This window comes from Rhopalosiphum padi, chromosome 3 (genome assembly GCF_020882245.1).
Source record: "Rhopalosiphum padi isolate XX-2018 chromosome 3, ASM2088224v1, whole genome shotgun sequence".
Lineage (NCBI taxonomy): Eukaryota > Metazoa > Arthropoda > Insecta > Hemiptera > Aphididae > Rhopalosiphum > Rhopalosiphum padi.
In genome coordinates, this window is record NC_083599.1 from 15203993 (window position 1) to 15216719 (window position 12727).

The following is a 12727-nucleotide window of genomic DNA, read 5'->3' on the forward strand; positions in this document are numbered from 1 at the left end:
GTCCAAATTATATTAGTTTATACATTATTATGTTTGGTTTAAAAAATATGTAAAATATTAAAGTTAAGAAATGAAACGGTCATGTTTCAAAAAGTATTACCATTGAATCAATTAAATTGTTTTCTTGCATTTAACATTGTATTAAAAGTATTCAAAATCTCAAGGGTCTCAAATAAATTCTTCGAAATGGTTGCTGTTCTTTTTTGTCTGAAAATGCTTTAACGAGGAGTTTAGTCTTATCGAATTATGTGTTCCAGACGAGTACCTTCCTACCTACCTACTTAATTATATCAAAATAAAAGACTAAATAATAACGACCAGTTACCCATTGAAACGTGAAATAAACGAACAAAATAGCAATTGCGTCTACCAACTAATTCATCATAATATCATTAATTATCAAATAAAAAATATTGTTGATTATCGTACCATCAGAAAAAAAATTGACATGTTATTAAACTAAATATTAAAAACTAGATAATAAAAATCAATATTTTCAATATGACATTGGTAAGTTTACATTAATTCATATTATCGTTATTGTATAGTTCAGTGGCGTATATAGGGATCGGGGGGGGAGGGTTAGGGGTTCAACCCCCCGGAAATGTATATGGTTGGCACAGGCATTGATTTTGATTGTATAGTTAATTGGAATTCAAGAATGGACATTTTTTTTTAACCCCCCTCGAAATTAATTTCTATATACGCCACTGGTATAGTTATAGTGAAGTTCTGTGTTGATACATACAAAAATAGTGTAATATTAAATGCATTATTTTTTGATTTTAAAATAGCCCATCTAAATTCGTGCATCTTCGCAATATTAATAAATATGCAAAAAATATGAATTTTTACTATTTAACGCCATTGGTTACACAATATTCGAATTTTTTTTTCTTCTGAAGGTTTTCCACGAATGGCGCTTTTTGCGATCGAGTTACTCCCTGCAGTGGTTTAACAACAATATTTTAATATCACTATTCGCTACAACGATACTGTAATATAGGTATTAGTACAATAGTACAGAACAATATAGAAGCGACATTCGATCAGCTGAGCGGACTAATGTATCCCTACGGTGTGAAGTATTGGACTCTAAAAGTTAAAACCGTATCCGTAATTTGATAAGGTATCGGTAATGTGTTTATCCCTATTCGCTACGATATTATAAAAACGGAAACAATACATTGACCGCCTATAATAGCCACCGTAACGCCCTGTCTTAGAAATGGGAAAATTGCAACGGTGCATTTTGTAGATTCATTGACGTTCTGCAGTTTTCATTATGATGGTTGTAAAGTAAACGATTTGTAATATTTGTAAAAATATGTTGTTCTGCAATAATATCGATATGATTTATGTATAAGTGATAAGTGATAACGTATGAAACGCCTCCCGGAAACCGTGTTTAAGGTCAGATTCACCCGATTCGGTCATAGTTATACCCTGGTATAAGGTAAAACCTTACGATTTTACTACGTTTTTATTTCAGTTTATTTATTTTGGTTTTGAATTCACACTTGCGATCAAAACTATTTTAATATCAACCTTATATTGTAATTAACTCTCTGCTTTAGTGTTCTAATAATTTATATAGTCGTGTTTTTTTTTATCGTCGTTATTACAATAAATTTATTATATTGATCGATCCACGACTTTATTATGGTTGTTATTATACATTGTTGGGGCGTTAACTACCCGTGCGTGCGTTCTACGAAATTAATAAAATGGTAAGTATATAAATATATAATGTTACATGCCCCAATAAGACGATATTACCTTTTAATTGTTTTCTTCTAAAATAAAATAAAATATTATTGTTTGATTTATATTTTTGAACAAGTGCCATCATAAATTATCATAGCACTATAAATTACGAAATCAGTGAATATAGCTCGTTGAATATCGCCTAGATAGAAAAAAAATTAAAAGTATTATAAGACCACACGTTTTGGTCACTAGCCTCGCATTCTCGAAATGTTATCATTTCAACGTACCACGTAACGGTAAACACGGAATCGCTTGTAGATATGTCAATAATAAGCGTTGTGGTAAAAAACTACGTAGATATCATAGAAATATATATATATATATATCGTTGTAGTACACGTTGTGTTTTATTTCGACACGTAGTTCAATTTAAAACCGATCGATTTTTGTGTCTGATCAGAACTTCTTTTGTGTTTTGGAATCACATTGTTCCGACCATTTTCAAGTGTTCGATATAATTACTGCATTAAGGATAAAGAAAATGAGTTCATGTACTCGAAACCCCAAGGCAGCTTAGAGTTATTTTGTACGTTTTGCTTTTTTTCCCTGGGATTCTACATACTTTGGGGACTACTCTATACGGTTTTTCGTTCGTTTTTATTTTTATTTTTAATAAAACAAATATACCTTTACTGTTCGGCAAGGGAAAAAAAATACCCAAACAGATATTAGTTCTCGTGGGAATATATTTGTCATCTTTGAGAAAAAATAAATTAGAAAAATGCCATTACACTGTTTTTTTTTTAAAAAAACTATAAAGTACCTGCAATACATAACTAAAATGTGTATAATACGTAGGTGTTTATATATATTTTGTTTAGTTAATAATTTATATAAATGAGAGAAAAAATTACCTCTAACGCCAACCCTACTATTTATTTAAAAAAATAATATTAAGTTCTTAAATTAGAACTTTGAATTGTTTCAAACAAATTTCACATACTTATAATAAATTACCCATTATAATTAGCTTTTTATTTACGTTGATAACATTTTTTGTTGTGGAAAATATATAATAAAAAAAAAAATTATAGTTTAAAACCAATACTTATATTTAATTACTAAAGTTTTTTTTTTTTATATAAATCCGTGAAGTTGAAACATTTATTGAAAAACTAATCAATTTAAATTTTATAATATTAGTAACCATAGGATTTATTTCAACCGTAGTTTCCACTATCCCGTTTTATATAAAATATATATTATCTGTTTAATAATTGGTTATTATATTCTTGGATCAAACTTTATATTCTGAAACTTTACTTAGTTTTTATATACGTATTATAGAATTCACCGTTTCTGATTAAAATTTTCTTTTATGATATAACACAAATATTGTACAAGACATACTCAGATAATTGTTGGACATAATATAAATATGAACATAAAAAAATAATATTATTTTAATGTTATAAATGACTCATTTCAGACAGTTCTAGTAGTCTATTTAAAAATGAAGGAAAATTATTTTTTCAAACACTTAAAATCATTAAGGTAAAACTTGTGCGAATTTACCAATTCTAAAGATATTGAAAAATACTGTAGGCGAGCTTGCAGAGAAAAAGTAGTATCAAAAGTTTATACCAAAATAAATAAAATTAGCATAATATTTATATCAATAATTGACAAAATTGTTTAAAACATTCAAGTTTATATTTGATCTAGGGAAATAGGGTTTGGATAAAAGCCGAGTGATATATAACAGCGGGTGTCAAGTGTATCTCGCAATTTAATGGGCCACTGTATATAATAGTGTAAAATATGTCTTATATTCACTAAAACGATTATGAACAGAGCTAAGGTGTTAAATCAAACATATTTATAAATGTGTAAAGCTCTCGAATTATAAATTTTCTCTACGAATAGCCAAAAAAATAAAAAAAAATAGAAATATTGACTATTTTATGATTGTAAAATAATGTATGTACTAAATAGTGGTATACTAAGTGTACATTTCAGAATGTCGGAATGATTTATTTTCAGAACTACGTAGAAAGCAAACGTGGAATTGGGGAAAAGGGTTTTCTCATGTTTTTTCTCGCATTTTTAGAAAATTTGTCATACGTATTTATCAAAAATCGTAGATCGATAGAAATTTATGTTTTTACTGGTTATAAAACGTCTATGTAACAAATATTTCAATTAGACAATCTTTGATTTCAACTAATTTTGCCAATAAAATAAATAATCATTATCATAAAAAAAATATATATCTTAAGATATAAACGATTAAAATCTAGAAACACTGTTAATAATATTAAAAGATTATCTGATTCGCTATTATTTCTTATAATTTAATAGCTACAAGGACTTACCATCATAATTTTATATATATGTAATGTACTTGTACCTAAGTTACCTATGGTGTGCGTACACGAACAAAACATATTTGTCAAACGGTATAAACAAAAAAGCGTTTCATAAAAAAAAAAAATAATAATAATTCAACTGTAAATGTTTACGACGTGGTGATGATCTTAAGCCATACCGTAATAAATAAAACAACGTTTTAAAAATGTTAAACTTTAAGATACTTGTGGGTTTGATTTATTATACTAGGAAAAAAATCAATTCAACAGACTGGTAAAAAGTGGCTGTGGGCCATACTCATAGTAGTGCTTATAAATCGGTAATCCCTGACATGTTCTAAAACAACGACGATGCGCTTTATAAAGGTTCGTTATTGATTTATTATTTTAATTTGTATGTACATTACCCGTATTGTGTCTTCTTCAAAAAAGCAACGCGTCCGGCGAGTTCTTTTACCCGGTCATGTTCCAACCCGCAACTTTTTATCACTGAAATGCCATAGACTGCCAACGTTTCCAACCATTGTAGCAAAGTTTCATCACTGTCAACAAATTAAAATAAAAGTTTAATTATACGGATCAACATGGGTAATAACTGATAATAATATATAGTTTGAGGGAAAGAAACATATTTGTTCACTAATACTTCAGTTATGCGTAAGTAAACAATGTATATGACTGTACAAATATACTCTTATGGGGATTATTTCGTACGAATTTCTCAATTTACATAAATTTGCATAATTACAATGAGTTGGTAGATAAATAGTTATAGTATTGGTAGAATGTTATTTTTTTTTGTTTATATAGATAATTTTGCTAACGAAATATCGGTAAAATACCTACTGAAACGTATTTTTTTTTCTATGGTTTTATAGTTATAACAATTATTATAGATGAGGTAATTATAAGCAAAATATAATATTCATAAGATCAGAAGAAGATAGATTAGCCTTATATTATAACGAATGTAAATGTTTTTCTGCTGGTTCAAGTTCTATTGTATGCTAATATCTATTAAGAAATATAATTATTTGTTCAGTTTATTTATAATATAGATCTGCATTAATTGTGTATATTGCGATGTAGTAAAATAAATAAAAAATAATTTTTGTATCGACATAAACAAAAATGCACTTGTTCAAAAACTAAACAAATTTAATTATTTAATTTAATTTATGGGTTTTTTTATTTGTACTGATAACAAAAATTTATCGTCTTAATTTAACGATTTATTTAAGAAAATCCAAATTCTTTAAAAATTTTTCTATTGCAGATAAAATGTAAATCGATAACCTTATCATAAAATTAAAAAAAAAACCCATATTAGGTATATTATGGTAAATTGTGATTGATTTTTTAATCAAGAGGTGTCAATAAGTATAATAAAAAATATAAGCAGCTATTTAGTTATTGCAGTTTATTATCAAACATAATAGCTGAGTAACATACTATATACCGATAAAACTTGCAAGTGTCCTTTATAACAGAACAATATTAATATAGTGTGGCATTTTAAATATTAATTTTTATTATTTAATCATTTATTTTCTATAATAATAGCACATATTATAACAATTTGATTAACTCAAATGTTCCGATGACTATTAGTGACAGGTGGATAGCCGATAAAAGTACTTTAAGTAATTTCGAATGAACTTAATTTTTACCCATTTCTTTATCTGTACTAAATTATGATTTTGATATCAATTTAATGTTTTATTTGCGTTTTTCTTATTTTAGATAATATGAACATAAGTAGGTATGTATATTATAATGAATACATTTTTAGAAATGAATATATAAACAAAACACGTTAACTCAATTTAAATAACGTCTAACTTTACATAACCTTTTATTCTCTAAATATAATTTAAATTTAGTTATACAATGATGATAAATTGCATTTAGATTAGTACTAGTTACTGTTGGCATTTAAAATACGGTTTATATAGTAAGTACTACATACAAATCTATTTGTAATTTGTAAATTTAATTGAACGTACTACGTACAATATTTAATTATAAAATAAAATTCTTTTTAATCATTGTTATTTAAGAGTATATTCTTATTGTTATTGTTCTTATTAAATAATGATATTTCAGCGGTCGTCATAACCATAGACTTTCAAAAACAGATTTTTGTTTAAATCTACACACTTAACAAATTTATAAGTAATGCAATTATTTTAATAGAATATTAAAAAACACTTGGATGCTTATATTTTATTCCAATCAAAGTATTATTTACTATGCATAATTTATTTTTAATCAATATTAGAATTATAAGATCTCATTTATTGAATTATTTTTACGACGATTTGTTAATAATAATAAATGTTTAATTTTTAAACGTCATTCAAATGTGTTCGGTTTTGAATTATCTACCTTTAAAATTTCCCTTATAACAATACAATAAATGTGTGCGATATTTAACGGTCTAAAAAATGTGACTATGAATGGTAAGTGTGCAGTTTTGAACGATGCCTTAATATTTAATCAACGACGCACTTTACAACAATAAGTTAATAACGTATCACAATAATGACTATATATTATTGTATTTATGAAGTACTAATAGATTTTTAAAACTAATGAGTTGACCCCAAAGTCTGCAATGTATTCTTCGTTCTTAAAATGTGTATGTGTTTTTTTTCAATTTTTAATAATAAAATAAATTTATAAATACATTTTGAACCTTTTAAATTGTATAGATAAATTTTGATTTGATATATTTTTTAAATCTACATTTAAATGTATTTTATTGAGTTTTTTTTTAATAATTTATGATGATTTATGATATAATAGTTTTCGATAGGTAAATAAATAATACGGAGAAGTGATAGATACGACCTTTTGATTACGTCCTCATATTTAAATGACCGAAATATAGCTGAAAACGATTCCGCAGTCCATTTGACTTGCTGATTTTCGTGGCGTTCTTGACCCTCATTAAAATTTCTCTCTAGTAGCCATTGTAAGTCGTAAGTACTCTCGTGGCTGTCATCCCATTTCACATAAAGCTTATCATTGCTTATAATCTGAAAAGAGAAATAGTGTACACAATATTTATATTTCACTCTGTACCAAATGAGGAAAACTGAATTACTATTCATCTAGTATTTATACTATAATGTTATGTGTTAAATTGAAAACCGTTATTTTATACGTATAAATGGCAGGGATATTATATACGTATAGAATCGGTATACATGTTATAAAGGTACGAAAAAATACGTTATTTCATAGTATATTGTGTACGTTTAAGTATTTTCGTCTGAAAAACAAAAGTTACTTTTAAACGAACTTATCTGTCTAATGTTATGCAATTATCTATTTAGTTGTAGTCCAGTGAGATCGTGCGTATGTTACATTACGTTTTATATAAGCCATTCTATTCCCTTGTGTCTGTAGTACTAAGTGTAGACACCGTAGAATACTGCAAAGGCAACTGAATATATTATACATTGTACTTGTGACGTTTTAATTGGAGGAGACTTCGTAATGAGAAAACCTTTCAGATAAAAATGTACTTCCTTTCGTTACCTATTTAATTATTGGTTATGCCAAAAAGCGTAGTACCTATAAAACATACTACATATATGTTACACATATAAATATATGTCGTTCTGGAAAATTATTTTCGATTTCACTGTGAAAACTGTTAAAGATCATAGTTTTTATTTAAAAATAAAATAGTTATCTCGTTTATTTTATATTCTATTCTGGTGTTGTTTTGAATTAATTTTTTGTTTCTTGTATATATTATATAAAGTTATAATAAATTACTCTATGCTGTATCTAAATCAATAAATGTATTAGTCTATTTATGAAGCACTAAATTTAAACGACGTATATGATGTTTGTACATTTCCAAATTTTTGATTCTGACCGTATATGTAGTCACTTAGAAAAAAAATCATTGTAAATATGTAAAATAAATTCATTCATTGCTCTATTTAGTATTTAGAATCTAAGAGTGGGTGTAATTCCACACAAATATTTGTCATGATCATCTCTAGTTTAAATTCGATACTTAGATTTTTACACGTAAAAAAATTGGTAATCAAATGATTTTAGTAATTGTATTACAATTATTAATTTAAAAACTCTGTTAACCGTAGAAACTCTATTCCCTTAAATTATCATAGTCTACGTACGATACCATATATAGATCGTATCCGCTTAGAATCGTTTTTTATGTACGACAATTTATAACTGAATTCAAATTTAACTCGTCCATTATGGTAACCTACTCAATAAAGAAGTGTAATCGATACCTATTGTACCGAGAATCAGTTACCTACTTGCCCACTTTTTTGTGTCATAAGATACTTTTAATGGGACATAAAAAGCTTAAATTTTAAACTTTGAAAGTGGTTTTTGGTAGAAAATTAGATCTAGTTTAGTATAATAAATTAACATGTATTTTTTTATGACCGATTTAGTTCAAATTTAGGCATTAAATAAACATATTATTGAATCATCATAAGTAAAATAATGAATTGCATCAAAGTTTTTTTGTTGTTGTTTGTTCAAAGAATAATAATCTTAAAAAAGTTTCACTATAATTTAGTATTAACTAAATATAATATATATGGAAATATAATTTCCAATAATAAATAATTTAAAAAATATTTAGACTACTTTTTAAATATTTTTATTTTATTATTATATTAAATACCTAATTCAAATTTGTTTCATATAATGTTCATATATGGTTGATAAAAATGGTGTCACTCGGTAAAAAAAGCTTGAAAATTGAAAAAAGTTGTCGTTATAGTTGCTTAAAAATATTAAAAATAAATAGGTACATTTTTAAATAAGATTTTGAAGTTCAAATATTGAGATAATTCGTAAAAAAAATGGAAATTTGTAAATTATATTGATGTAAATAATTTGTACAATTTTCAATTTTTTAGCTAAGAATTATAAATGTAATACAAGTTTTCTAATATATTTTTCATACAGAATCATATAAATATAAAAAATAAAAATGCATTTTTTTCTTACAATATTTTAAGTTCCAATTTTGTCGATTTATTGTTAATTAAAAAGTATTATTCGTTGGGACATAATTTTTTTCATTAATATTTATAATGATTTTTACTATACTCAACGAAATTAAAAAAAATATTTAGATAAATTTTAAGTTATATACTATGAACATATTCAAAACTTTGTTCGATAACGGTATGCCGTTTCAATTTCAATTATTAATGTATAACATTTTAACATAATAATATTCCGAAAATTACGTGTATACTTTTTGCAACTCCCAATTTTTTCTAACATGTGTCAACATGTCATGTATTTATCTATGATTTCTTATATATACTTATGCAGCTATACTTTGTATCGTTGCACTTCGTTGGATGTTTAATGAAAGCACATTACGGTCTTTAGTAGTGGCTTTTACGGGTCAAAGATAATAGTATAATCAAATTATTTTTTGTTTCTTACGTAATTGAAAATATAAATCAGATATTACTTTTCATTCTTACGATATATTTCATAATTGCCTAGTTAGCAATTCATTGAGACTTTCCGCCGTACTTAGACTTAAATATTATAATCAAACCACTGGAATAAATTAAATTTCAACATCAACGAAATCAAATTATCGTATTTTTGGTAATAAAAATAGAGCCATTACTCGTTACTGAAACGGCCCGACTTTTTTATTTTGCTAAAATTAGTATTTTTAACAATATTTATACGATTTAACTATTGTAATTTTTTGAAACAAAAATGATCTATCCGTATACACTAGAATTCAAATTAATGTTTAATTCTGATTTATATACTCATATTTAAGAGAAACCAAACAACAAATAACACGGCTTGTCATGAAATATAGGTAGGCAACTGAATTTAACACTGAATTATGTTTATTTGTAATTAGAAGGAATGCTAATTATATCCCAGATGAACTAATGTAAGTTATGATCTATGTTTATTTTTTAATTATAATTAATCGGTATACTAATCAACTGTAATAGATATATAATAAAGATATTTTACATTTATTTACTATTTATGTACTTTAACTCACAGCCTAGATTAATTGACTTTATTGTGTGTTGTTTTTTTTTTTTTTTAAAAAAACTGCCAATTAATTTTCTAAAACAGTTTTATTTTAAATAAGATACGGTTTATATGATGGCGTAAAAAGGGGTTTAGATTCATGGATTTATTCTTGCAGTATTATAAATGGTAAATAAAATTACTCAAACTATCAGTAACAAAGCGAGTATCCTTGGTATTTCAAACAATTTTAACGCCATAAGATAAACGTGATTATCTTCTCAGTGACTAGTTATTGCGGTAACAAAGTCGACGATACCATAATATTCTTTAAGCCAATAAATAACTAAACACATTACTTCTCTTATACAAGTATATAATTATTATAATATAGTATGCATAAATTTGCTTTCTATTTAAAAACGCGTTCATGCTATTACTAAAAAATAAATTATAAAAGAAAAGAAATGAGTTAATCCATTATTTTTTCTCGCTTTGCACATAATCTAAAATTTGTAATTTTTATTTCTATTGTAAATTTATAGTCGGCTCGCTGTTTCGTATTTGTATTGCATTACATTTTGTACATCAATATTATCATTATTACAATTTTATAATATATATCTAATATTATAAACAATAAAAAATAAAAAAAATAAAATATGCAATCTATCCAATTGTAACTATAATATAAATAAAAAATATACACTTTATCTTCAGTTTAGAAAGCTTTAACGCTTTAATATATTTTATGGATTTCCAAATATAATATAAATAATAAATATATTCAACAAAATGTTCACCGTTAATTGATGTATTATTATTTTACTCCCCAATTAAAAAATAATTACCCATTTGAAAAACATCAAAACTATGCTTAATTTTTATGGCTACTCGGAAATCACTTTTTAAGTTTAACATTGTTTATTTTTGTCAAAACGTTTTGAAATTTATATACTCTCGTTAAACGTATTTTGTTATAACTACCATTGTATTTTAATTGAATTAGTAATTTGTGCAAATTATTTTAGCTCTTAGAGAACCACATATTTAAATTTATTATACATAATACATTATAAATAATTATGATTAAATGCCTAACAGAAAAAATAAAAAATAATCAATTAAGCTATTAAAATATATCTGCTTTAATCGCAATGTCAATCAGCTGGGAAAGTGTCATTTTTATGATATTTATTTTTGCCACGGTACGGCTACCTACGTTCTTTAAAAATAACAAAAATTTATGATCATGTGATTTGGGGTATGCTATTAGAATCGTATAAAAATTGGCCAGTACTAACAACTTTTGAAAAGACAATAAAAATCTATAGTTGAATAAAGTGTGGTGTATGGTGTGCCCCTCAAATGATGCCACTTAATGAGAATCACGAGTTCTTTATGTTAAGTAATTGAAATTAATCAAATGTTAGTTACTATGATCAATATGTTGAGGGCAACATTTTTTTTTAGTATGAAATCAGCTATTAATAATATTTATTTTACGTCTCATAGTTTTATACAAGTACCTGGCTTAAATAAATATACGATAGTATACTAAAACTATACAAAATGCGTGAACACCTTTTTTTTTATAAAAAATTGAAAACAGTATTTATCAATATTCATTGAGGTAAGTTTAGATATGATTAAGGCTTGGAAAGTAATTTGTATATAATATAATATTCATATAATATATTTACATGAAATAAAGTCTGGGCATATACATTTAGGTAAAATTTGGTATACAGATGGAACGGGCACGGCACTTTTATGATTAGAGATTTATTTCCGTTGAGTTCGTTTTATTTGTCATGTCACTGCGTACCTACAACTCTTATTTTTAGGAAGATGAAAAAAATATAAAAATTTTGGTTTTAGTTGATGAAATTTTGGGTGGATTTATCGATCGTACTTAAAATTACATGTATTTTTGTAATCAAATAAAAAAATTTATTTTATTATTTACTTGAAAAAATGTCTAATAATGTCGAATAACTAACTAAACACAATTTACGGAAAACTAGAATACTTTCGCAACGTTTGTTTTCGGCTAATTAGATATTGACAGTCTCATAACTTACCACATAACAAAAAATAGACAGTTAAATTACTAACAGTAATACAACTTGTAAATTATTTTTGGGAATAGATATCTACTTCATTTCCGTTAAGAATCGTTTTTTTGTACACAATCATTGAAATTTAAATTGAACTCATTAATTTCATTGTTAGTATATAACTTATAGATTAACTAAAAGTCAACTATATACAGTGCAGCGAATATTTTGGTTTTTTAAATTTTAAATCAATCGCATTACCCCGAAAATGTCTATACAGTAATAACTTCTACACAATAGGAGGCATTGAATTCGTGTAACGTTATTTCACTGATGTACCAATACACCTACCGTTTGTACAAACACTGGTCGCGATAGACATATTATTATTATTATAGTAGAGGCGCATAATTATTATGTTTTCGGATATTACATAATACGGTGGTTTTATTTTCGAAACTCTGAGCACATTGTATGGTGTTATGTTTGGTGAAAAATACATATACGCATTTATTGTAACGCGCGTTGCACAATATTATGGCGCTTAGGGCCGCTGGTATT

At 25.7% G+C, this 12727-nt stretch overlaps 1 protein-coding gene across 1 annotated transcript in view; it reads right to left on the bottom strand.

The window, feature by feature from the left end:
• The window catches only part of LOC132927206 (gamma-butyrobetaine dioxygenase-like), a 32974-nt gene that overhangs the window by 11214 nt on the left and 9033 nt on the right, over nt 1-12727 (bottom strand). Inside the window, exons 2-3 of the mRNA XM_060991690.1 lie at nt 6933-7120; nt 4487-4621 (exon numbers count right to left, since the gene is read on the bottom strand). Of these exons, the coding sequence (XP_060847673.1) occupies nt 4487-4621; nt 6933-7120 (323 nt within the window). The remainder of the gene's footprint in view (nt 1-4486; nt 4622-6932; nt 7121-12727) is intronic.